Source organism: Tauraco erythrolophus, chromosome 10, assembly GCF_009769465.1.
Source record: "Tauraco erythrolophus isolate bTauEry1 chromosome 10, bTauEry1.pri, whole genome shotgun sequence".
Taxonomy (NCBI): domain Eukaryota; kingdom Metazoa; phylum Chordata; class Aves; order Musophagiformes; family Musophagidae; genus Tauraco; species Tauraco erythrolophus.
The window spans coordinates 34873852-34900858 of NC_141474.1; the positions used below are offsets into that span (position 1 = coordinate 34873852).

A 27007-nucleotide genomic window follows, 5' to 3' on the forward strand; every position below is an offset into this window, starting at 1 on the left:
TCCAGCATCTACTATGTCTTTCCATGTGGAGTCCCAAGAACTACATCTGCCCCAGTCTGTTCCTCATGTACTTATGTCACTGGATCAGCAAGTTCCTGTCTCCTTGGAAAGCTCTCTTGTACGTCCGAGGTTGCTGCTGGGGCTGAAGAGGTGAGAACTCATTGCTTTGATGCTGCAACGTTGTGCTGGCTGCTGTATCTCCTCTGCAGGTGGGAAGTGTGCTGGAGTTCCTTCCTTCTCCCACCTCCGGATTCTATGTCCACAGTCAGAAGTTTTCCTTCCACCAGTTCGGTGTTATCTTGTATTAACATCCTGTTTGGGACAACCTGCAGGTCTAATGGCTGTTGAAACTGGCCTTTCTGGAAGCTGCTGCTGCAGCCAGAAGAGTGGGGAAGATTTATGAGTAGGTGGAAGATCCTCCACTCCACTTTCTTCTGGGATAATCCCATCTTTTGAGGTGACTCTCAGTGCATTCCGGGAGTGACGACTGAATTTTATTTAGATCGGTCCGATAATTGCTAGCTTCGACAGCAAAATACCCAGAACTGTGACTGGATATTTCCCATGCTGAGCTTCAGATAGCCTTTGTTTTGGGATTTTTGTCGGGAGAAGACTGTTTAATGGGACTTTGAAACTATTGGCACACGGAGGTGGAAGTACTGCCGTTTTCTGTGCAGAGACTGGAAGGTGGGTCAGGGGCTCAGCGAGGCTTTGTTACAAAACTGCTCTCTGGTCACATTTGTTGCTAAACTTTCTGTCATCTCCTTTGTTCCTTCGTTACAGTTTTTGGGAAGTATGGGCCGAGTAATGTTTGCCTTGAGCCATTTGTTTCTTTGCTTCTCCATGTCTTTATAGCCAGCTTGTCATTCTTCCGATTGACCCAGCCTTCTCCGGTTTAGAAGTGCTGCCAACCCTCTACGTATATTTAATTGTTTCTTTGGAATAGATGGATCATTAATGGTCCCATTTTCCTCTGCCTCGTGCATGCTACGTCTGCCCAGACCCTCCTTCTGCTCTTTTCTCAGGCGTTGCATTCTTTGCAAGCAGGCTCTAAGAGTTAGGTTATTTTTAAAATTCTATACCTCTAGATAATAATTTAATGTTGTCTTGTGTTGTCAGCATGAATAGTTGGTGATATTTCTCTTTCCCAGTTATTTTAATGGGTTTTTACTATCTATGTTCTCTTGGGAAACTGCTCACCATATTTTTCTGTCGTCTACCTGTGCCTTTGGTTAGTCCTGAAGAATAAGACAACACAATTACATTTATCTCTTCCCTTTGCTCTTGCTACTTAGTCCTACTACTAATACTTCTTTTTTCCTCCCTATTAGTGGCCTTTCTGTCCTTGGTCTTGTAAGAAAAAAAGTCCTCTTAAAGAGCCTAGAATGAAATGGAATATGATTTTGTTTTTTTTACAAATTATTAGACTTTCATGACATATTCACTATGCCAGACTAGTTCTTTCACGAGTGTATTGATTTTTATTGAAATAGCTGGACTAGGGGCTAAAAAGAAAAAAAAAAAAACCCAAAAACAAACATAGAAAACTTCATAAAATCATGCACCTGAAATAAAAACCTGTGTTGGTCATTGTGTCAGAAATGGAACTGCTGCTTCTTCCTGTCTTACTATTTTAAGCTTATAACTTTTGGAAGTTTCATTGCACAATATTGGGATTCTAGGTTCAAGATAGAGAAAATAAAGAATTCGAAAAGGGTCACCTGTCTGATACAGACAACACTCATAAATCGAATCTGGAAATCTCAGACAGGAAGGAGAAAGAAGAGCATGCAAAAAGCTCAGAGGTACAACAAGAAACTTAACACGCACCATGCTTCAGAGGTGGAGAATTTCACACACACTGCGAATGCCGCGCACTTTCCTAGTACTCAGAAAATGGGTTTGTGCAAGTTTGCTACACTGCACTGGGAAATGAGTGTGCTGCACTGGAAAAATGCTCTTGCACTACTGTTAGCTCTACGTTGTACGTGCATCACTACTGTTCTGTGAGAAGTGCCGTACACAACAAGGGATCTCTGCATGTCAAAGTAGCTTAAAGTCTCAAATATATTGCGCCATGTCAGAATCAGTATGTAGCTAAATGTTGGCACTGAGGGGGTTAATTAAACAGGCTGTGAAGGTACCTGTTCTTTGCTGTTTTGGCATGGTACTACCTCCAGCAGAACACTGGATGTAGAAGGATTAAAACATCTATAGTGAAAATGGAATTATATTCTTCAAGGATAGAGCACATGGCAAGTGCTTCTACAAACCTCTGTTTCCACTGTTACTACAAAAAGTAGTTAATGGAGAGTAAACTTCTGAAAGTTTTCTCCTTACAAGTGAAAGAAAGTAGATTTTTAAAATATTGTAGCATTTTAATAATGTGGTTTGGGGTTTGGTACTCCATTTTAAATGGTTTCTCTAAATAGTACATCTCTTTATTGACTTCCCTCTGCAAACTCACGGGAGTACCTTTAACAACGAAGTGTCAGGGTACAGCAATCCTCATAGTGGCTCCATTAGTGTCAGTTCCCTCCTAAATGTAGTTAGCCTAACTATTTTGTTCCTCATTTATACTAATTATTGATTTTCTCCTAATGTCTCTCCAAAAGTTCCTCTTTTTTACCAGATAGTCTCTTTCTGCAGCTTCCATCCTCTTTACGAAGTCACAGCTCATCCTCTCACTGCCGAGACGATGCATGTATCTCAGACACCACCACCCCCCCCCAAAAAATGATCCTGATTACTGTTGGCACAGTTCCCAGTGTTGCCATGCCCACCTCTGCTAGTTCCTGTGCCATTGCACTGCCCCGAGCCCATGCACCAACACCCACAGTTCCCATCTTGCTCGTTCTTCCGACTCCCTTTCCTTAAGTCCCATCCTGAGGGCAGGGTTACCAGTATCATTCCTCCAGTAAGTGTCATCCCCTACCCTGTCTCCCCAAGACACCTACCTTCAGGTCAGCATCTTTCTCATTTATGAACTTTCTTCCAGGGATAAGAAATGCCACAGATTCCCTGTTTGTGTCTTCATTCCCTTCTAGCTATCCTACGAGCCTAATTTAAATGTCCTAATTTAAAATATCTCTTTCTAAGACTATATCTCACTTCCTTTCCACTTTTTAACTCATGTTATTTTCAGTGTGTATCTGTTGCCAGCTAGAACAGCAGAAGAGTTATGCAGGGCTTTGAAGGTGAAGATGTGCTCAACTCTCAATGAGTAGTTTATGAAATCCGTATCATTTAATGCAGAAAAAAAAACTCTTTAGAGACAATGTCGTTTTAATTAAATATAGCTATAGGGACAGTTGAATCTATGGAATTACTTGTGTCACAAATAAATGAATGAGGAATACTTACTCCTGAAATAAGAAGCAAATGTTTATTCTGAATTTTTATTTATCGTTACTGGCAGCTTGCATGTTTGTGACCTTTACTTCATCAAAAATGTTTACACGGCCTTGATGTGCAAGTTCCATCTGTTTTTGTCCACATTTTCAGAATGAACACATCACCATGATTTTTACAAGTATTTATGTAGGACTAATTAGAATTTTCATCTGACAAATCAGCATGATGAGACACTGCCCGTATGGTAGAGTTTTGGTGTGTTGTCACATTCGTGAAAAGAAGGCTGTGAAATGTTTGTTCATTGCAGTTTGAAGTGGATTCTGTTTCCTATGTTTACTCGACGTTGTTATGTTCCTCAGGATGCCTTTGGACATCCTGCCAGTGAGATGCGGATAGGGGAACTTCGTCCTTCCATGCCAGAGACTCCGTTGTACCCACCCAAACTTGTTCTTCTGGGTAAAGACAAGAAAGGTACTAATTTGACTTAACCTTTTAGATGAAAGCATATGTAACAAGGTGAAGTGCAAGGTCCTGCCCGTGGGTCGGGGCAATCCCAAGCACAAGTACAGGCTGGGTGGAGAATGGATTGAGAGCAGCCCTGAGGAGAAGGACTTGGGGGTGTTGTTTGATGAGAAGCTCAACATGAGCCGGCACCGTGTGCTGGCAGCCCAGAAAGCCAACCGTGTCCTGGGCTGCACCCAGAGCAGCGTGGGCAGCAGGTCAAGGGAGGGGATTCTGCCCGTCTGCTCTGCTCTCGTGAGACCCCCCCTGCAGTGCTGCATTCAGCTCTGGGGTCCCCAACACAAGGACATGGAGCTGCTGGAGCAGGTCCAGAGGAGGCCATGAAGATGATCCGAGGGCTGGAGCACCTCTGCTCTGGAGACAGGCTGAGAGAGTTGGGGCTGTTCAGAGTGGAGAAGAGAAGGCTCTGGGAAGACCTTCCAGCACCTTCCAGTACCTAAAGGGGCTACAAGAAAGCTGGAGAGGGGCTTTGGACAAGGGCATGGAGTGACAGGACAAGGGACAATGGATTTAAACTGAAAGAGAGGAGATTCAGATGAGATCTAAGGAAGAAATTATTTACACTGAGGGTGCTGAGGCACTGGCACAGGTTGCCCAGAGAAGCTGTGGCTGCCCCATCCCTGGCAGTGTTCAAGGCCAGGTTGGATGGGGCTTTGAGCAACCTGGTGTAGTGGGGGGTGTCCCTGCCCATGGCAGGGGGGTTGGAACTGGATGATCTTTGAGGTCCCTTCCAACCCAAACCATTCTATGGTTCTATGTCATGTGCACAGATAGACACGTTCCTTAAGGTGCGGTACACTTCACTCTGATTTGAAAACATACTACATAGATATTTTTGCACATCTATATCTCTCTTCATAGTATCAATTAAAAAAGGTATTTTTCTGGAGTTTAGTTTCCAAATACCCGCTCCTGAAAACGTTTGCTGTGTTTTGTTTCAGAATCGACAGATGAGTCTGAAGCAGATAAGATCCATTGTCTGAATAACAGCGTTTCCTCAGGCACTTACTCAGACTATTCCCCTTCCCAGGCTTCCTCAGGGTCCTCCAACGCGCATGTTAAAATGGGGTCCTTGCAGACAACGGCTAAAGAAGCAGTGAATAACTCTTTGTGGGGGAACAGGTGTGACACTCCTTCTTAACACGGCTTCTGGTTGCCTTTCGTCATACGCGTTCACAGGGATCGCATGCTGTCTGTTAGAGCGTTCAAGGAAAAAAAACCACATTTTTAGCCCAGTTGTGCAGAGGTGTGCACAGCTCTTCACAGCCCAGGCGGTGCAGAGTTGGCCACCCTTTCGTACTCTATAATGTCAGGAATTCTACAGCTGGTTTTTTCGACTACGTGCTATAACCATGCCTTAAAAGCACCTAGTAATTGAGCTGCAATTTTTCTGCTCTCTGTGGTCCTCAGCTGCAGCTGGCTGTAGTTCGGCAGCGATAGCAGAATGTATATCTCCTATATGGTTGCTGTCCTGAGCCTCACTCTGCCCTGGACCTCCAAGAACAACACGGTTCTTTGAAAGTTATAATTTGCACTGGCCATGAGCAACCTGAAAACACTCTCGTACTATACCAGGAGCACCCTGCCCTGTCTATTCCTGCCATAAATCACCTAATGTAGTTCCATCTAAACATAATTCCATCCACAGGCTCTTTCCCACTAAAGAGAGGCTGAAGGCGGCTCGCTGAAGATGCATAAAGTCTTGGTGGTGAGAACACGCACAGAGTGAATCTGGTATTTTCGTTTAAAAAAAAAGAATAAGTGTAAAAAATCTTCCCCTGCACTCGTAGAAGATTATTTTTAAAGTAGGAAAATATATTTGGCTGGGTTTATATGAACACAGCATTGAGCCACCCAGGACTTTTGCCGGGCTGCTTAGTTTCCCTGCGTAGGTACTTACAGAATCTGTCCCCCAGTGCAAAAAAACCCGCTGCAGCTGGTCGTGCCCACCCAGCGGCACAAGGTGCACACCTGGTGCACATCCCAAAGCCAGACTATAGATAGGAGAATATTAAATCTCTTTGCAACTTTGCCTTTCTGATGGCTGCCCGCGCGCTCTGATGGAAGGCGTTTTTATCTCGGTCTTGCTTTGTTCTGTTTCCGCAGGCTGGCGCAGTCGTTTCCGCAGCCCCTGGAAACCAAGCCATTGCTGAGCCCGCGGGAACCCGCTCCGGCGGGGAGTCTACCGCCGCGCCCCGACAGGCGCCCGCTGAGCGACGCCTTCGCCGACAGCTGGACCGACGGCTCGCACTACGACAACACGGGGTTCGTGGCGGAGGAGAGCGCGGTGGAGAACCCCGGTGCCAACCCCCTCCTGAGCACGAAGTCGAGAAGCACATCTGCGCACGGGCGCAGGCCGTTGATTAGGCAAGACAGGATAGTTGGCATTCCCCTGGAGCTGGAGCAGCCGACGCTCAGAAACACACATGAATCTGAAGTGCCTCCTCCCAATCCTTGGCAAAATTGGACCAGAACCCCTAGTCCTTTTGAAGACAGGACAGCTTTTCCTTCCAAACTGGAAAGCACCCCCACCACCAGCCCTTTGCCTGAGCGGAAGGATCATGTCAAAGAGTCTCCTGAAATGACTAGCACTTTTGCTCCAGGAATAGCGTGGGAATATCACGATTCAAATGCCAACAGAAGTCTCACAAACGTCTTTTCGCATATCCACTGTCGCCCAGATCCTTCCAAAAGCGTTATTTCCATCAGCAAGAGTACGGAACGGCTTTCTCCGATGATGAGGGATTTAAAAACTAACAAATTTAAGAAGTCGCAAAGTATCGATGAGATAGACATTGGTACCTACAAAGTGTATAATATACCCTTAGAAAACTATGCATCTGGTAACGATACTGTAGGAACCCACGAGAGGGTGGACAAGCTCCTGGGCCCGGAGCACGGCATGCTGAGCATGTCCCGCAGCCAGTCGGTCCCCATGCTGGACGACGAGCTGCTGACCTACGGCAGCGTCAAGGTGCAACCGCAGCAGAAGTCGTCCGTCACCAAGAAAGTCTACCAGTTCGACCAAAGCTTCAACCCGCAGGGAGCAGTGGAGGTCACAGCGGAGAAGAGGCTGCCGCCGCCTTTCCAGCTCAACCCCGAGTACATTCCCCAGCAGAGTAAAAACCTGCCCCAGGATCTGGTCAGCCCCAGGGCTTACCGCGGCTACCCGCCGGTGGAGCACATGTTCTCCTTCTCCCAGCCTTCGGTGAACGAGGAGGCCGTCGGTGCCCCCTTCGCCAGCCAAGGGTCTCGGCCGGGCTTCTTGAGGAGAGCGGATTCGTTGGCCAGCTCCACCGAGATGTCCATGTTCAGGAGAGTCAGTGAGCCCCACGAGCTGCCCCCGAGCGATAGGTACGGCAGACCTCCGTACCGAGGAGCCGTGGAGCGCCAAAGCAGCATCTCAGTCTCCGAGTCTCAGTTCCTCAAGAGGAACGGCAGGTACGAAGACGAGCATCCGTCCTACCAAGAGGTGAAAGCCCAGACTGGAAGCTTCCCAGTTAAAAACCTTACTCAAAGGAGGCCGTTGTCTGCAAGAAGCTACAGTACGGAGAGTTACGGCACGTCGCAAACGAGGCCGGTGTCAGCGAGGCCGACTATGGCAGCGCTGCTGGAAAAGATACCGTCGGACTATAGCTTGGGTAACTATGGCGACAAGCCTTCCGATAGCGGTGATATAAAGACAAGGCCCACCCCTGTGAAGGGAAATGAGAGCTGTGCTAAAATGCCCGCTGACTGGAGACAACAGCTACTTAGACATATAGAAGCTAGAAGGTTAGACAGGGTATGTTTGGCATTTCTCTGCAATTAATGCCTTTAGTTGTGTGTTTCGGTGTATCAAACTATTTGCGCGTACAGTGGTGACCACCAGAATTCCCAGTAATGAAATCCCTGCGTTGGTGTCAGGGGAACCGGCCCACCCAGGGGTCTGGGGGTGCTCCAGAGCAGCTGGAGTGAGGGGGTTCCCGGGGAGACGCGTGGCAAAGAGCCTCTGCGCCAGTAACGCGCCGCGGTGCCCGTCGCCGACGGGGCGAGTGCTGCGGCGCCGTCCGAAATAATCGAACCCGTAAAAAAAATTCCCTCCTTATCAACAGATGGGAGTGTGCTGGGGGGGTCCACCACTTCAGAAGTGATGGGAGAACTCTAAAAGGTGCCGGGTACATCTTTGCAGGACAAGGCGATAAAGGAAAACGCCACAGATTAAAAAGTGAAATAATGTATTTTAGCTTTCCTGTCGCTGTTAGTGGAGGGGATTTAAAGGCATCTCTTAGCTCTGAAAAATACCCCTGGATATACACTGCCACTGTTTTCACAAGGAATATATGGTTCTTGCTCCCTTTACAGTAGGAAGTGATGCTCATTTACCTTCTCTACACACCGGTACAAGTACTCTAGTGCATGATTCCGATACTGGTCCCAACTGTTTAATGACCTACTTCATGAATCGGATTTACTTCTGAATCCGAAGTGGTTGTGAAAAATTACTGTCCTGAAACGCAGAAGTTAGTTTCCAGATGTGTCCGTACACCTCTTTCGTGCTAGATACTCCTGAGTTTGGTGTTCATATACTCAGTACCTTCCAGCTGCTCAGATGTGGTGCATATTAAAGTATAAATAAGGATCCAATGGGTAAATTTCAAAAACCAGCTCGAAGGCTGAAGCTTTTTCTTACTTCAGCCGTTCTCCTTGTGTGGTGTAAAACTGATTGGAAAATCCGTAGGACCTAGGCAAAACGGTGCGCCCCAAGGAGAGACATTTCTGGTGGAAATAAACCCTTCCCAGACAACGTTTGTTTCAGAAATACCCTTACACTTAGTTTACGATGTGTGTTTGCTTAAGAAATACTTTCTCTGCTGGCGAGCCCGCACTGGGGATTTTATCTCGTTAAATGGAGCTCCCAGTAATCCCCGCAGGTGCCTGCGATGAGTTTCTAGTTGTTTGCAATGCAGATAAGCAAAGCTCTAAGGAGCCAGGCTGTCTGGTGGGGGGGTTGCCCATGAGAACCCCTGGCACTGCCACATAGCAGCTGCTGCAGGAGAAGACGCTGCCCATCTGCCCATGCCGGGCCGTGTCCCTGGTGTCCCTGCTGGAGCTCGTCCCTCGGGGCAGCTGGTGGCCAGGGAGCATCGCAAAGCTCGGGAGATGGGGCAGAGCCTTCTTCCCTCGGGTTTTCCCTCTGCCTTTGATGCTCTCTTATGGTAGATACGTGTTTTCTGGCCCGTCCGTGGGCGCGCAGGCGTACCAAAATTTGGGGCCACGTTTGCAGAATAAAGACTTGTACCGTGTTACATCCTGCGAGTCTCAAACTGCAGATAACGACATGTTCCATCTGCCGTCAGCGTTGAAGTCTTTTATGGTATCCATCTTATGTACAACGAGCAATGTATTTGCTTCCGTGTGACCCAGTGCATGCATCAGAAAGCTATTTCTTTCTTGGTACTGTTTGTTTGCTTAAACTAAAACTTTGTGAAATTAACCATATATGTGTGATATTTAATTCGATGAGCATGTGTGTTCATATCCTGTCACGTGGTTGTTTCCTCTACTCAGACCGCTGCTTACAAACACAACACAGTTAGCCTTGGCATGCTGCACTCTGGAGGTTTTTCAGCAATGCATGCCGGCAGAAGCATGACTTTAAACTTGCAGCCTAAATCTAAATTTGAAAGCCAAATGCTTCAAGAGCTACCTCTACCGAAAGTAAGTATGGGCTAGCCAGCATATACCAGCATTACGAAATAAATTAATGACATTCCTTGCTTTTTCCCGGTTTAGCTTTTGCCTATTCTTCATGCTTATACTGTACACAATCCAAAAAGCAAAGATGATGTCATACAGGTTTCCTACTCGGTCACCTTGCTTTTTGGATGAAGTAGCTCACGTGGCTGTCATTACTGCTTTCTGCTCTCGTGTGCCAGACCGATGCGATCATCTTCTCAGTGACTTAATCCGCGCGCGGAAACGGAGAGCGCGTTTCGTTTTGTGACCCCTTGATCTTAGAAAAATGAATGTAGAAATGTTTAATGTGCGTTTCGACAGGCTCCAGCAGGCAGAGATTTTCATATTTGAACATTCATTGAGTGTGCTGCAATAGCTGATGAGCGCTGAGTACCTGTCTACCACACCTTACCTAATTTTAAACTTTTCTTGAGTAATGCCTATAGAAAGAAAATGATTTTCTCACTTTTTTACTGGTTATTTTACAGCTATTCATGCTATGTTGTCGATAAGCACATACATGCACAATTAATTATATACAAACAAATGTTTGATGGGAAAAGCACATGTGACGAGCCAGAGAGGGACGTTGCTGGAGTATGTGCAGAGTATCAGCGAGAGGATGCTGAGCCCTTACTCTGCATCACGTACGGCCACGAGAGACACCGCAGCAGGGTCGGGATGGCGAGTGCTGGCCGCGGGCTGCCGCCGTGCCAGAGGTGACGGGCAGCGTCAGCATCCTGCCGCGTCCGCCTCGGTGGCTGTTGGCACAAATTAGCGACATCTCTGTGTTAATTAAAGGGTAGCAGAGCACAGATCCAGGCGCTGCATGTGATCATCTGCGCTGTTAATTGCTGTCCTGGCCGCGGGGGTGGCTCGGCGGGGCCAGCTGGCCCCCTCCCAGGCAGCCCCTGGCCGGGGCTCCGCAGTCAGTGCTGGCCAGAATTCCCAAAGCAGGGTTCCAGTGCCCGATGGAAGAGTTTAGATCCAAGCCTGTTTAGAAGAAGAAGGTAATTTAGTGGCAACAGGACTAGATGGTGCTGTTGGCCGGAGGACAGACCGTGGCACTGCCTGGCTTCCCAGTTGAGGCACGTGCATCGCACACGTTTTCCAAGCAGAGCTGTGGTGGGTTGACAGTGCTCACACACACACACATCATGGTCAGGTTTCTCCTGCTGTAACTCACTCTCCATACACTGTTAACTTCATTTACACCTCCCATTCAGCTGTCCCTGGATTTAAACAAGTCCTAATGTCAGTGTGTGCTTCTCTGTTGTTCAGTCGATGACATCGAGGTCAAGTTTAACTGTAGATGTGTGTCTGTTTGGACACAGACAGCTTTCCAGTGTTGGTCATACTGGCTTTTTTTCTTTCAAATAATTTGTTTGTCTGTTTGGGTATATACTAATTCTTGTCACAAGTCCTTGAAAGAAGTCCATGCGACATCAACTCCAAATAATGGTACTATTTTTTTACACGCATTTCAGAATAAGCTGTTATATATCACTTTAATAATTTTAGGCTGTAGATGGGTATGGATACTAATATATGAATATCTGAGGAAAGTCATGAAACTGTTTAGGGTGACATATTTTTGGGTGTGGTCTTATATGAATTATTCTGCTTTATGTTTCACCAGCATTTCATTGCTACATACTCATATAAAACGTGAAGCTGAACTGCATGGAGGGGATGTATACTCTTACTGTACTGTTTGGAAAGTGGTGAAAAATTATTGTTGAAACAGATAAATTGAATGTTTAGTATTGTTGAATTTTATTCCTTCACATGTTCTAAAGGATTTTGCATTTCTTAATGAATCCAGGCCACAGCAGCTTGATATTTACCTCTTCTTCCTCTTTCTCGTGGCCTAGATTCAAGAGAGTAATGAGTGAGGTCTAATTGTCCAGTGGAAGATCAGGAAATCGAGTATAGCAGTTCCTTATTTTGAGAAAGTTTATTACATCGATTCTACTCCATGTATAAAATGTTTGAACTGCTGTTTTTCATTTTTTCCCTAGACTTAATAGATACGTAATGTGTTTGCAGTCTGTCCAAGCTCTGTAAATGAACAATATTCCAAGTCAACAAATTCATGCTACTGCAGGAAATGAAAAGAAGAAGCTGTTGTCACAGAATGTTCCTTTTTCCTGAGGAAGCAGAAAGCACCCTCTGTATTTTTTCTTTTCCATTCCGAGTCAGCACTCACCTCTGCAGATTAGCCAGTCGCTTATCAAAACGGCGCAGCGTTGTCTGCAGGGACAAAAGGAACACTTTTCACAGGAGTGCTTTCAATTTTGGCACCCACCTCACAATTCTTTTAAAACTTTATGGTTTGGTGCACTTTTTTCTCAGAAGTGCACAGTACCACCTCCCTTTCGGAGTGGTCAGCGTACTCGTGTGTCCCACCCAGGGGGGAAAACAGAGGTTCCTTTAGGAAGGTGCCTCGCTGGTCCCCTCGGTCCCTGCATGCCAGGACACAGCAGGTTTTAGGGATGTGAGCAGCTCCCAGCACATCCCTGGGCACCTGGGACAGGGGGTGACGCTGGAAGGGATGGCTCACACCACCTTTCTTCTCCACTGGTTTTTACTACTCCTCAGAGCAGAAATTTTTGCAATTTTACTTTCTCATTTTAGAAGCTGCTTCCTGCCCTGGTCGCAGATGAGGTACCCCCGTTTGGATGAGGGTTACGTGGGGACCAGGGCAGAATGGCTGAGCCATGAGTTTACCTGGGCACAAAGAGCCCTCCCTGCGCCCAAACTGGGACCCAGAGTCTGACCCGTGGGCAGACAGGGCTCAGGGTGCCCGGGGCAGGGCTGACCCTGGGCAGCGTGTCTGGACCTGTCCGGACAAAAAGGGTTGACTGCATCGGAGGGACCCAGAGCCGTAGCGTCAGGTTTCACAGAATCACAGAATCCCAGAATGTCAGGGATTGGAAGGGACCTCAAAGGATCATCTAGTCCAATCCCCCTGCCGGAGCAGGACCACCTAGATCAGATCACACCAGAACGCGTCCAGGTGGGTTTGGAACATCTCCAGAGAAGGAGACTCCACAACCTCTCTGGGCAGCCTGTCCAGTGTTCTGTTACCCTTACTGGGAAGAAGTTCTTCCACATGTTTAAGCAGAACCTCCTATGTTCCAGCTTAGATCCATTTCCCCTTGTTCTATCATTGGATGCCACTGAGAAGAGCCTGGCTCCATCCTCATGGCAGTCACCCTTTCCATATTCATAAACATTAATGAGGTCCCCCCTCAGTGTCCTCTTCTCCAAGCTAGAGAGACCCAGCTCCCTCAGCCTTTCCTCAGAAGGGAGATGCATCCAGCTCTGCTCCCAAATTTCCCAGCGTTAGAGAGCATTGTGCTACTGGAGAGCAGCAGCACTGCTGCCTCGGGGGCTGCTGAGCTCTGAGGGATAACCTGTGGAAAAAAGTGCTGGGATTGGTTTCATTTTTCCATTTTTATCACGTGTAAAGAAAGCTCTGTAGGGAGGTCTTGTAGTTTCAACAGAGGAAATGTTTTTGTAGTGCTTTTTATAATGTAAGGAAATCACATCTTTCCTGATTTTTCCAGAAGACTTCTTGAATGATGAGAGCATTATAATGAACGTTTTCTTTGATTTTAAATAAAAAGGATTTAATTTTTTTACTTAAACTCTGAGGAGTATGATTTGCATCCCAGTTTACTTCTATTTACTTTTAAAGGATTTTTAAGCTTACATTAAAAAAAGTTCTTAATTGACCAGTTACCAACTTCAGTATTTCCAAGCAACAGTTTTATTTGTTCTTCAGTCATCTAAAGAAGTGGTTTGTGATTTTTTTATTTTTTTTTTAATCTAAGCTGGAGAAGAAACTGCTTGAATGTCAGAGGCTAAAAATATAGACTTTTTTTTTTCTTTGCAGATTACCATTAATCAGAACTGAATAAGCTGTTAACTGAGTAGGCACTATGTAATACTCAGTGCTCTCAGTGGTACCTCGATGTTGGCATTTTGGAAAGTCTGGCCCAAAAGCCATATCCGTGTTAGCAAAATTTCCACCTATTGGAAAAAAATACAGAGAGACGGATAACAGAGCATCAGGATGAGACAGAAGTACATGTGTCCTCAAAAGTGCTGAGAACAGGAGTGAAATAACCAGGGGGGAAAGCAACATCATTTAATCTTGGTGGCAAATACTTAACAAAAAGTTTTTGGTGCTTGAATGACCAGTAGGAAAGTTCTAAGTGAAATGATTAACGGCAGACTGCACGTTTAAATGTGGAACTTTGCCAAAACATGTTTATCTGAAAATTGTGCATTACGTTAAATTAATTTTCTCTTCTCTCTCATCATTCATTATTCTCATTATTTCTCTTAGATATCTTTCAAGATCTCCTGAGTCCCACAGCGATATGATTACACGTTAATGAAATACCGTAGAAATGTGCCAGGATTTCCATTGTAGCAGTAGTGTGTTATGGTTTAACTGGTTTGATTACTGAAATAAATATGAAGAGAGAATTTTCTGCCGTGCTGTGACAGTGACTAAAGGCTGCCCTACCGTTTCTGACACAGACCCCGTCGCAGCAGAGCAGCATCCTGGACAACGGGCAGGAGGAGGTGTCCGTGAGCAGCCAGTGGAACCCCTACCCGCTGGGGCGGCGGGACGTGCCACCGGACACCGTCACCAAGAAGGTAAGCAGCACCAGCAGAGCCGCTGGCCCAGCAGCAGCTGGCGTCTTTTTCCCAGTGAGTCACTGGAAGGAGGAGAACAGGTTAATGAGGAGGAGGTTTGGGAAACACATATTTTCATTTCAAGGTCTGAAGCGATAATCTTTATGATTTCGTGCCTGCCACCTGGTTTGGTATTTGTTCATGCGGGTGCTAATAGTTGCACCTGTAGGGTGTGAAATGGGCGCAGGGGGTTTGGCAGGTGTATTCCTGCGTGTATCAGACAGCCATCAGCTCCCTCTTGTCCTGAAAAGTCTTTGCTCAAGTTTTTCATTTCAGTTACACTCTTCAATTCATGGCAAAAAATAGCTGTGTTGGGGTAGAGGCCAGCCCAGGGTCTAGGGAGTCACAGCTGTTTCAGCAGAGATGTCCTGGGCACACATCATTTGCTGATAAACTCACCAGAAAGGGGTCATAGAATCATAGAATCATAGAATGGTTAGGGCTGGAAGGGACCTTCAAAGGTCATCTAGTCCAAGCCCCCTGCAAGGAACAGGGATATCTCCAGGGTCTCATTTTTAGTACCTTGTGGCAGTAGATATTAAATTCCAGTGCTTGGATCTGGCCCATTCCTATGAAAACACTGGCTGCTCTCTCCCAGCCCCAACTTGGCTCTGTTCGTCGACGGAGAAACTGCTGGTTTTAGATGCTCTCGTGGTAAAGCTGGAGAATGGAGGATCTTGACAAACTAAACTGTGTTTGCAGTCGGCTTGGGAAGGCGGAGCCGCCCATGTAAGCAGTGATGATGACACTGATCGTTGTCTGTGTGGAGATGGGTCCTGCTCGTTCCCGAAGTAAAGTCTCACGAGTGAGTAAAACTGGTGTGAGAGTCATGATGTGCACACTGATAACTGCCGTAGTGTGATTAACTGTCAGCACTGACGAGGCAAATATCTCCCTACTGGCTTCACAGCTTTTTACCCAAGACAGTTTCAGAAGCCGTAGCTCTTGCCTTCGTACAGAAGTGGTGACGAGAGAGATATAAGAAAGAAATTCTTTACATTGAGAGTGTTGAGGCACTGGCACAGGTTGCCCAGAGAAGCTGTGGCTGCCCCATCCCTGGAACTGTTCCAGGCCAGGTTGGATGAGGCTTTGGGCAACCTGGTGTAGTGGAGGGTGTCCCTGCCCATGGCAGGGGGGTTGGAACTGGATGATCTTTGAGGTCCCTTCCAACCCAAACCATTCCATGGTTCTATGATTCTATGACCTGTACAAGGGACTTGCTTGAAAATGGGAGGCGAAAGGCATCGCAGCTGGAGCAGCCCAGAGACTCCTTCCCCAGCACAGGAGGGGGAGGAGGGTGCCCTGACATGGTTTGGTGGAGCTGGCTCTGACAGCCAAGTTTTTCGAAGGGTTTCTTATCCTCTGATATGCAAGAATCTAGGATAAGACATTGAAGAGGAGGTTACTGCTTATCTTCACTGGCATATTGGGATAAAACCTGCGTTTATCCATTCACACCATCCAACACCGTCTCTGTCTTGCATTTGTGCATCATCAGTGTTACTAGAATAAAAGTACAGATTCTGTTTTGTGCTGAATATTTCAGTATCTCGCTGCTCAGATGTGGTAAGTGCAAACATTGCATAACCCTACTGAAACCTGCTGAGCTCAGTGGAGCAATCCATTGTTACATCCGCTGTCGGCTGCTTTAATTATACTGTAAATATTGGACACTGAGCTGGAAATAATTAACTTTTGTGGTGGATGTTAAATAAAGAATACAATGGAATTGGGGAAGCGGTCTGCATAACAGGATTTTTTTCTGCAGAATAAATAATTCCCAAGAAAGGCAGCTTAGCCAGCTCCAGCAAGAGCCACAGTGTGAATACGCAGGAAGCAGTGATATGATCTCTTCAAAGTCTATTAACAGGAGTGAGAAAATGAATTCTGCAAATTGTTTACCCACCATCCTCAGGAGGTGGTTTGCAATGTGCTGTGATGACAACGCTAATCTCTTCTCCATTGAAAGGGACCCAGAAGTGTCCTGGTTTCCCAGCACATGAGGATTAAAATACGGCAATTATTTGAAGTCAGACTCAGGAAATCTTCTATAGAATTAAAGTTCAACGTAATTCAACAATTAAATGATGTAAATATGAATCGTAGTGCCTGTTCTGTTTTTCCAGTAACACCGCAGTAGGAGCGCGAGTGGGCTCCTGCAGAGCAGAGTCGCCACGCGGGAGAGCGGTACTTGGGAAATCACTGGAGGAAGAGTTGGGACTTGTTCTTCCAAGAGGAAGAGCATGTGCTGTAGATGGATGGACTGTGTGCTCAGGATGATGGAGTACAGATATCGACACAGGAATACGTGTCCCTACATTTTCCACGCTTAGAGGGCTGCTACACGGGTAGTGATGGCTATTTAGGGGTGGTGGGTAAGGTGGGAAATACTATACGGTGATCACTACATAATTATTTGGGGTGTAAGTGGTTTTGTTTCTGTCCTTTTTGCTGTTTGGAATACAGATTCTTATTTCAAGTCATTTTTATTTTAAGTATGATCGTTTACGTGATCATCCTTACTTTACGGGCTATTTCTCATATGGAAAAGTTGGATATTTTAATCTTCAAATTGGATAACCCAGTGATTTATTAGAAGACTACAGTAGTTACGTTCCCTGGAAGACAACTTTTTCTGTCGTGTCGATGAGACAGAAGTGAGCTACAAGCCTGATGAAATCGGTCGTATTCTGAGTTAGCTGCGCCTCCGTGGAAAGGGGAAGGGGTAGAAGTGTGGCAGGGGAGCACCAAAAAGAAACTTGGAAATCACTCCTTATGAAAAGAGACGTTGAAGAGTGAGAATGAAGATGGGAAAGGAACAGACGTCGGATCGGCCAACCTGGGCGCAGGGCGACGACCCGCTGGGAGGGTGAGCCACGCGGGTCGGGGACGCGTAGGGCTGTGTTGGCACCTTCTGCTGCAGGATCACAGCTGCCTACGCAACGGCTGGAGCCGTACAAGCTCTTGGAGAGCCTTCCGTGGGCTGGAATGGTCTTGGTGGGTGCGGAAGGAGCATATGCTGTGGAACCAGAGCGGGGCAGCTGCCTCGAAACTGGGGCATACACAAGTGGCTGAGTCACCACTTCTCTCCCGTTCTGACATGGGGGTGTTTCTGTTGGCCACGGCTGTGAGGCTGGAGGCTCTTTCATTTCCAGCACCTGCTGTTTGGAGGTTTTTTAACCTGATAAAGAAGATTTGAGGTTTTTCAGTCAAGAAGTACAATTTTTTTTTGTATTCGAATAGACTTCTTCCTCTGAGGCAGACAGTGCACCTGTTGTGCACTGCTGTGGTGGATACGGGATTGCATCTGGGTCAACAGCAGAATTTATGAGATTCTGCTTTTTGGGGATCCTCTTGTGATGAGTGTGGCACAAGATGAAGTGTAGAACCGTGCTGCTCACCGTCGCCTGCTCACCGTGCGTCGCTGCGGTGCAGGTGACACGGATGCACCGATCTGCTCGGGTCGTTGCTGCTGAGGAGTTAATGAGTAGCTGAAAGTCCATCTGGAGCATTTTCCTTCTCTTCTGATCTTGGTTGAATCGAAGGTCTCTCTGACCTGTGAAGTGGGATGTTCACAGTACAGGCTGACTTCACCAGGCTATTCTTGGAGTGAGTTTGTCAATGTCTGTTATGCATTTTCATGTACACAGATGAGCTGTGTTTTAAGAAGAGTTTGGGGATTGAAGATTTGGGCACAAGGAGTGAGAGATTTCTCTGTCGTTACTCGCTTTGAGACTATCCCCCTTGTACCAAAATGAAGAACTGTCAGACGTGTATTCTGCCTTCTTCAAATGTCACCAGCAAAAAAATAAGACAGAGCAGCTCGGTTCTTCTCGCAGGTCGCCGCGTGTCTTGCTGAGATTCTGCATTCAGGGACACGAGTAGCTCCACCTGCCTCTGTATTAACGATGGGTTCTGCAGACAAAGCTTGGAAATCCATTAAGATGTCTTTTTGCTATGGCAACGAGCAATAATCCGAATGCCCTGGCTGCTGTACCTTCGGAGGGCCAGATGATTGGCCAATGAGTAAGAAGTGGTTTGATCTTTCGCTGTATTAAATTTAATCTTGTCTGAAATGCAGTCTCACCGTTGGTGACTCTGCCACCAGGACCATAGAAGTTCAGTAGTACTGAGGATGAGACCTTCGTGATGAGGCGTGATTGTTTGTGAGCAACGGCATCCGAATCCTGTAAAAATGAAAATGATAAAATTGTCTCCACTGAATTTATTTTGCAAAGATTGGCTTCAAATGTTTATGTAATTCATGGACCTAAATAGAGCGAGTGCAACTTTGCCATGTCCAGGGCAGAACACGGAGAGCAAACCTCACCTGTTAGGTGACAGGCAGTGGGGATGGAGGGGGTAGAAGAATGACAGCAGTCATCCTCTTCATTCTGAAAACATCAAAAGGCCAAGTCAATGTTAATGTAGTATTTCACGTATTTACAAAGGATTAGAGCTTCAAATCAGTAGGTATTATCACAGAAATTTGATAACTTTGATTAATTAAATTCTGTAAAAGCCACATTTGTTCCTAGGACAAGGCATCGGATTTAATTGATGGTGCTTTCCATCCCCAGTGCACAACACTGGCCAGTATCTGTATTTGTTTTATAAATCTTACTCCAAACTATTCTCAGAAAAAAAAAAACAACATTCCAATATCTTCAGAGTGTGCTGTGATGAATAACCCACCCTGCTTCGGTTTATTAAATGTTTTCAGTTCACAAAATGTTTTGGAGCGGAAGCGCGTGTCATGACATGAGGAAAAAAGTGTTTTCTGTTTACAAAACACACAATATGTGGCTAATTTCCCTAAACCTCCGAGGGTCACTAAATGCAATGGGCATATCTTGCTCATTATAATCGTGTTTTTTTTTTTCCAGCTGTGGTCAAAAGGCAAACCTCAGGCACGATTTCGGAGGTTTGCTTTTACTTGACTCTGTAAGTTGTAATAATTGCTTCTTTTCAGAAGAAATTTCTTCTGAAATTTCAGCTTCCTGAATTTCTGGCCTAACGGGTCGCGTTCCCCACAGGCAGGTAGCCACATCCAGACTCTGATGGGATCGCAAAGCCTGCAGCACCGGAGCCGCGAGCAGCAGTACGAAGGCAACATGAACAAAGTCACCATCCAGCAGTTCCAGCCACCACTGCCCATCCAGATTCCCTCCTCGCAGGGCTCTCGGGCCCCTCCGACCGGGGCGCTGTTTAATCCAAACCAAGGGGCAGAGAAGCACGGACGCGTACCAGGAGCAGGGTGAGCAGCTTCATCCTCTTCCCCGGCACCAGGGACCGATCCTGTTTTTCTTGAGTTGACCAAAGAACACAGTTGGGCATCCCAGTTCCTGCCCAGAGCTGGCATCACTGGGCCACACCAAATCAAGCAGCGATTTCTGCCGATTCCCCAGTAACCCAGCTCGGTGCTGACAGTGGGGTGTGTTTGGCAAGATGCTGATCTGCTCAGATGGGTACTGTCTGCTCCAGCGCTGCTGTGGGGAAGGGCAGCTGCACTCCCAGTGCCCCCAGTCTAACAAACGGGCGCTGATGACTTTCTTCATTAGTCGGTCTTATCCCCATCATATTTGGCCTTGATGACTGCAGTAACTGCTGGAGGTGCCTGGCGTGCAGAATAAGGCTCAGAACCATTAGTAAACCTTCCTCTTGTGTAAAGTGTTGGTCAGTCATAGAATCATAGAATGGTCAGGGCTGGAAGGGACCTTCAAAGGTCATCTAGTCCAACCCCCCTGCAAGGAACAGGGATATCTCCAACTAGATCAGGTTGCTCAGGGCCCCGTCCAACCTGGCCTTGAACGTCTCCAGGGATGGAGCATCCACCACCTCTCTGGGCAACCTGTTCCAGTGTTCTACAACTCTCATGGTAAAAAATTTTTTCCTAATATCCAACCTGAATCTACCTCCCTCTATTTTAAAACCATTACCCCTTGTCCTATCACAACAGACCCCCCTGAACAGCCTCTCCCCATCTTTCTTGTAGGCCCCCTTGAGGTACTGGAAGACCGCTATAAGGTCACCCCGGAGCCTCCTCTTCTCCAGGCTGAACAGCCCCAACTCTTTCAGCCTGTCCTCATAGGAAAGGTGCTCCAGCCCTCTTATCATCTTCGTGGCCCTCCACACGAGTAGTTGTTGTGTTACGTCCCCGAGTACAGCAGCACTGAGATTCAGAAGCAATTGCTTGTGAGGCTCCAGGACGTGCTCAGACTGGCTCAGTGAGTAGTCGTGGAAGCTACTCTGAGGTCACCTGGGTGTATGTTCAATTACCCAATGCCACTTGGAGTTGTCGTAATGAAAAGATAAGATTCAGCACTATTTTCTCGAGTAAGGCACTTGTAAAAGTGGTGAGTGGCTGTCGGGCTGTGGCCGTGATGCTGACAGTGCTCAGAAGGTCTCTGAGCTTCGGAGTGCTTATTCCCTGGGTTTGTCCAGGAGTAGCACCTGGGGAGGTGTGACACCGTCTGGAAAAATAGAAGTGCACGAGATGAAGTCTCACGGACAGATTATCCCAATGTCGAAGTGAAAAATTTGGACAATGTGAACTGCTCTTTCCCAAATCTGGAGCACCTCTGCTATGGAGCCAGGCTGAGAGAGTTGGGGCTGTTCAGTCTGGAGAAGAGAAGGCTCCGGGGTGATCTTATAGCAGCTTTCCAGTACCTAAAGGGGGCCTACAGGAAAGCTGGAGAGGGACTTTTACAAGGGTGTGTAGTGATAGGACAAGGGGCAATGGCTTTAAACTGAAAGAGGGGAGATTTAGGTTAGATCTAAGAAAGAAATTTTTCACTTTGAGAGTGGTGAGGCACTGGCACAGGTTGCCCAGAGAAGTTGTGGCTGCCCCATCCCTGGAAGTGTTCAAGGCCGGGTTGGATGGGGCTTTGGGCAACCTGGTGTAGTGGAGGATGTCCCTGCCCATGGCAGGGGGGTTGGAACTGGATGGTCTTTGAGGACCCTTCCAACCTAAACCATTCTATGATTCTATAAATCTAAAGTTTGGTTTTTTTTCTCCTTGCAAATAGAATTTTAAAATATGTGCAGCAGCACTGGTGAATATTATGGTGTCATTGCAGCATCCTAAAATCGTGAAAATACTTCCATTTTATAGCAATATTCTACTGACTTTTACTGTGTTGTGCAATACAGCTTTTGAGAGGGTCAACTCCTCTCGTTAATGATCAAATGGATTCTGTGCGAAGATGATGTCGTTGTTTAGGTAGGCTTTAATGTTGGCATTGGCTTACCCTGCCATATCTTTTTAACCTAGTTTTGTGTGAGGATAGAGAAGAATCCTGGCCTTGGTTTTAGCATCAGTGGTGGAATAAGCGGACAAGGAAATCCATTCAAACCTTCTGATAAGGTAAGTTCTAAATTTCTCTGTAAATGGTCCTTGTTTTAGAGTGCTGAATAGTGGAGACATAGGTAACATGAGGGAAGTTTTTATGCACGTCTGTTGTGATAATTGAAAGAATTTTTCCCATACTTGGCTTTTTTTTGCTAGGGGAGTGTTTGCTTTTTTTTTCCTGGTTAATGAAGAGGAGAGAATCAAAACAGAAATCACATGCCCTTGTGTTCCATGTATAAGATAATTTTTCAGACTGTTTTCTGGAGAACCATCTGTCTCACTTTTTTTATTTGAAGAGTCAATATAGACCCTGATTATACCTTCAGGTCATTAGAGGGAATACTAAACCAGTGATGGCATCACTAGGTAGCTGAAATGCCAGGGTTTATAGTGACTGTATCAAATCAAATCAGCCTGGCCTGCAGACTGGTGTGGAGATCAGCAGTGCCTTACAAACACCACGAAGCAGCCTTCTGCAATGTTAATTAAAAATTTCACCATTATGGTGCACGATGGTTAGAGACACACAGTATGAATTGTAGGAATTACATGTTTAAGAAATTGATAAATCTCTTTAAAGCAAAAGGAAGCCTAGTAAAAACATAACATCTGGTGGTTATCAGCTACGTGGGGCTTTAGGATTGGGAAATGGACTTGTTGACCTGTGAATTTACCTGTTCTGATATTCTTATCATTTATATGCTTTGATAATACTGGATTCAGTTTTAAGAGGCAGTCGTAACTTCCATAAATATTGAGAATGTTTGGCAAATTAGGAAATTAAAACTGTCTTTTAATCTCTTCTCGAAAATTTGACACCTGCCTGCAAATTAAAAAGAATTATTTGCCCACCACTCTGAATTACAACAGAAAGCTAACTGGAAATGTGAAATGTGCTTAGAAATTCCAATCTAACACGATCTTATTTCCTTTCCATTTTCTCGTTGGTAATCCTTGTTTTGAACTTCAAGAATGGTTCCGTTTAACGTACGTAACCATCAGACATTTTAACAGCTCCCCCTTGAAAATACTCAGTTTTAGTGTCCTTCTTTGAGACTGCACACTGGAATTACACTTTATAACGTCATGGTGGGTTTTTTTTTTTCCCACAGTTTGATGTATAATGCTAGAATTAAGCTATGCTTCCTCTGTCTATCCCTTCCCTGAAATTATTAAGCAGAGTCTTTATCCCACTATGACCATGCCTACAGCAGTAATACTGGTGGTCAATAACAGCTGTAGATAGACTTCATTTTACCAGTAACAGAAATGCAGAATTGTGTACTCAGGGAGTGATAGGGTGGTTATACTGAAGGAATCCATAGTCCAATGGTTTTTTATGTGTTGTTATTCTGAAACGTTGCTGACCACACCGTTAAACCCGATTTATCAGGTTTTAAATATCACAGAATACGACCTCGTGTCACGAGTTGATGGCACGTGGGTGCAATAGCAGCAGCCCAGCGCTCCGCTCCCCGGGAGCTCAGGTTTTTGTCAGGCTAACAGCACAGTACCTTGCTCCAGAAGGCTATAAAATCCCTCAAGGATGGACATGATTGGCACGGTGATGCCAAGCAGGGACTTGCCCTGGTGTCTCTGTGAGCGATGCAAATGGCTAAAATTTAGCCATTAGTTCTAGAGTCTGCTGGAAGGCGTTTGCCCGTGGCTCCAGGGTGAGCACAGCACAGAGGGCGACACTGAGGGTGCCATACGGGTGGTATTTCAAATGTGCTCGCCATCCAGGAACTCAGTCTTTGGGTTTGGGTTTTATTAACATATTTTATTGATATTCTGAAAAGAAATCTAAAAATATCCTTTATTACTTAACAATTTTTCCCTTTTCAAAGTCATTCACTCCTCACTCAGACACTGAGTTAAGTGACAGTCCTACAGACCGTTGCACTGAATAACAAGACTGCTTTTTAGAATGATTTTTGGACTTTTTTTTTTCCCACAGAGGTATTAAACAAAGATTGTTTAATTGATTCTGATAAATCAGTGCTTTCTCCATTCTAATAACCTTCCTGATAACCCTGTTACTCTTGCTCTATTCAAATTGGACATTATTTTGTGACACAGACTCTTAGTTTCAAATGACCCACAATTATTCATATCAGGCCATGGGTAGCTGAGGGCCACGGGGAGCTGCTACAAGTCCCTACTACTGTTTGGTTACCAACAGACTGAAAAAAGAGTTTAGTGTTTAGACACCAGTTAGGGAGATACCTGTATTTTGGGAACTAGTTCTTGGTGATAGCATCCTAACCTCTGTTACTTCTGACTTATAGGGTATCTTTGTTACTAGGGTTCAGCCTGACGGACCAGCATCCAGCCTGCTCCAGCCTGGCGACAAGATCCTCCAGGTATGGCTGTGTTTAATTGCTTTGTAACTAAGCTGAGTCTTTGCATCTTAGGAGTACAATGATGCTGTTTTCAGTCCAAGTTAACTACTGGTTTTGTTGTTATGGTACTTCAGTATTGATTTCTAACAGCGTTACTGGCAGTACTTTTGCAAGCTGGTCTCAGAAGGAAGGAATAAAGCCTTTTGGAAACAAACTGGGGATGTGGAAAAAGAGGCACTGGGATGTGCTGTCCAACAACCCCCCTGGCACTGGCTGGGAGCTGAATTAGACCCAGGGAGCACACTGGGAGCAGAGGGACCAGCGCACTGCGGGGAGCCCCACTGCCTTCATTTGGTACCACCAGCCTTCTGCGGGGAATGGCACTGCAGGAAAGGGGTAACGCCAACCACCTGGCACAGGAATGATCCAGGTGACACAATTCAGACTCTAAAATAAAAATAATCCTCACGTCATAGCCAGCTTTTCTGCACTAGCAGCACGAGAAGATGACGGGTGCTTAACATGCAGAAGTGTACGGCGAAGCAGGACGTGTTTGTCGGTTGCACCTTTGCAGCTGATATGTCACTGCTGCAAGGAGATAAATACCTTTTTTTGGCAGAATTGTAACTGCCAACATTTTGCCTCTCTTTCACTGCCTCAGCATTTTTGAATGCACTCACGTGAAAAACAGCCACCGCTGGATCGTGGGAGCATCTGCAGAATTCACACCAAAATCTCAGCTTTTTGTTTTCTTTCTTGGTTCCGTATCAAATATCTTCTGTATTCCCACGAACTTTTAAATAGGCAGGCTAATCCTGAACATACCTTTCAAAAATTCCTCATTCACACAAAATAAGGGCTGTCTGTGTAGAAAAGGGTTTTCTACCATGTCCTGCAAGGTTGTGGGTTTTTAAGCCTGGAAAACGTGTTACCACTGGGAGCAAGTGGTGTTCCTTTTGCCAAAAGGAAGAGAGTCCTGGTAGTTGTCTGAAAGGCTTGTAACAGTTTCTAAAGCCATTCAGAGGTGCAGGCTAACTGTGTTTTAATCAGTTTTGGGGAGGAAATCAGCAAACCAAGGATGTTTCGAATGTCTTTGGTAGCCCCTCTCCTCCCTCTCCCCTTCGCCCCCCCGTGCCTCTGCTCCCGGGCACGGGCACTGCGGTGGGTGTCAGCCCTGAAGTCTACAGCAGGCAACTCGTGTTTGATTGCTAGCCTGTTCAAAAAGCAGTGAAATGGAGAAAATAGGCGAGTTACACGAAGTACAAAATCAGTTAGAAATGCTTAGAAGAATCAAGGCGCTGTGTTGAAAACGGAGCTTAGTAAAGCGAAACAAAAAGAGGTAAAATACGTTAAAAAGCAGCAGCACAATAAGGTGAGAAGGTGCCTGTGGGGGCAAGCGGTGGGCTGGCACAGTGGGAGGCATCTCCCACCTCCTCGTCAGCGGTGCTGGCTTCTGACCTGCCTTTGTTTTACAGCCATTGTTGCGCCAATGGCTTCTCCTGGTGGGCAGGGGCCAGCAGGAGCTGCGGCTCCTCGTGTTCCAGCACGGGTTTCTAAATCGGGGGCGTTTACGTCGAGTTGTATAATCACTTTTAAGGGACTGCTGTGGCGGATTTAGATGGCAAATTGCACTCTCCTGATTTATTCATCGCTGACGTTGCTGAGGTTGGTTTGACTTTGCGCTCGGTCCTTCTCGTAGGACTGTGGCTCAGTCTCAGCAGAGTTTCTCCCCTGTCGCTGTCAGTGCAGCATTTCCATTCTCTGGCAGAAACGTTTTCATTTTCTTTGGAGTTACTTCTACCCGTGTGTCCTGGTTTGGGCTGGGACAGAGTTAGTTTCCTTTGAGCAGCTGGAAGAGCTCTGTGGTTGGGATTTACTGGGGGATGTGTTATGAGCAGAACGCTGACAGCTCTCTGATGGGTATCGGTGGTGCTGAGACATCCGGGACCTTTCAGCTTCCCGTGATTTGCCGTGTGCAGGAGCACGCCAGGCTGGGGGGGCACAGCTGGGACAGAGGGCCCACAGCTCCCCTGGGATTTGACTTTAGATTTAGGATTAAGGGCTAAATTGGCCAATGGAGTATTCCATATCATGCAGCATCATGCCCAGTGTACAGATGAGGGTTGGCTGGGAAGACTGGATTCTCACAATCTTGGATCCTCTCTCTCTCACTCTATTTTCGGATCTCTCTTTTTGAGTCTCTTGCCAGGATGGGACAGGTGTTGGTCACTGTGTGGTGAGCAGTCATGTTGTGCATCACTAGTTTGTATATGTGATTATCATTTTAATTATTTTTTATCATTGTTACTTTTTAATTTTACTTCAATTATTAAATTGTTCTTATCTCGACCCACAAGTCTCCTTCCCTTTTCCCCGTGAATGCTCCTCCCAATTCCCTGGAGATGGGGGAGGCTGAGCGAGCGGCTGCGTGGTGTTTGGTTGCCAGCTGGGTTAAACTGGGACGCTGTGGACAGTGCCTGTTAGCAGGTGTTGATGTCTCTTGAGGCAAGTAAAGGGGCAGTTGTTAATCTCGTGAAGGAATTCACAGGAAACAACCCATGACTGTGATGAAGGGTATTTCACATCTCAAATATAAGCCATGTCTGTAGCTAAAAGTATCCAGCTCCCAAGGCAGGAAGAACTTGAAATTATTGATACTCACGGGCATCACTTCACCTCCACCCCCGTTTTCCACCACAACCATCACCTCTGTTTGCATTTATCTGGTGAGACAGTCCCCTGCCAGAGACGTGGGCTGTGTGACCCCAGTGACTGTGTCGGAGGAGGTTCCCCTTCTCTCCGGCGCCCGGCGCTGTCTGTGCCCCGTGTTGTCCTCTCCAGGCGCTGGTTGTGACACCGGGTTGTGCTGGGACTGAGGGGGAAACCATCCCCCTGTGCTTCCTCACTCTCAGCCCACTCTGCCCCATCAGCTGCATCTAATACCACCTCAATTTCCCCCCAGAGCTACTGGTACCTTTACGTGCCACCGCGGTGGTTACCGCACCAG

General features: G+C 46.3%; 1 protein-coding gene across 1 annotated transcript in view; it reads left to right on the forward strand.

Moving 5' to 3' along the window:
* The window catches only part of LRRC7 (leucine rich repeat containing 7), a 102851-nt gene that overhangs the window by 73420 nt on the left and 2424 nt on the right, over positions 1 to 27007 (forward strand). Inside the window, 9 exon segments of the mRNA XM_086617165.1 lie at positions 3714 to 3825; positions 4818 to 4998; positions 5983 to 7660; positions 9427 to 9576; positions 14149 to 14268; positions 19344 to 19499; positions 19501 to 19561; positions 21579 to 21673; positions 23947 to 24021. Coding sequence (XP_086473291.1) covers positions 3714 to 3825; positions 4818 to 4998; positions 5983 to 7660; positions 9427 to 9576; positions 14149 to 14268; positions 19344 to 19499; positions 19501 to 19561; positions 21579 to 21673; positions 23947 to 24021 — 2628 coding nt within the window.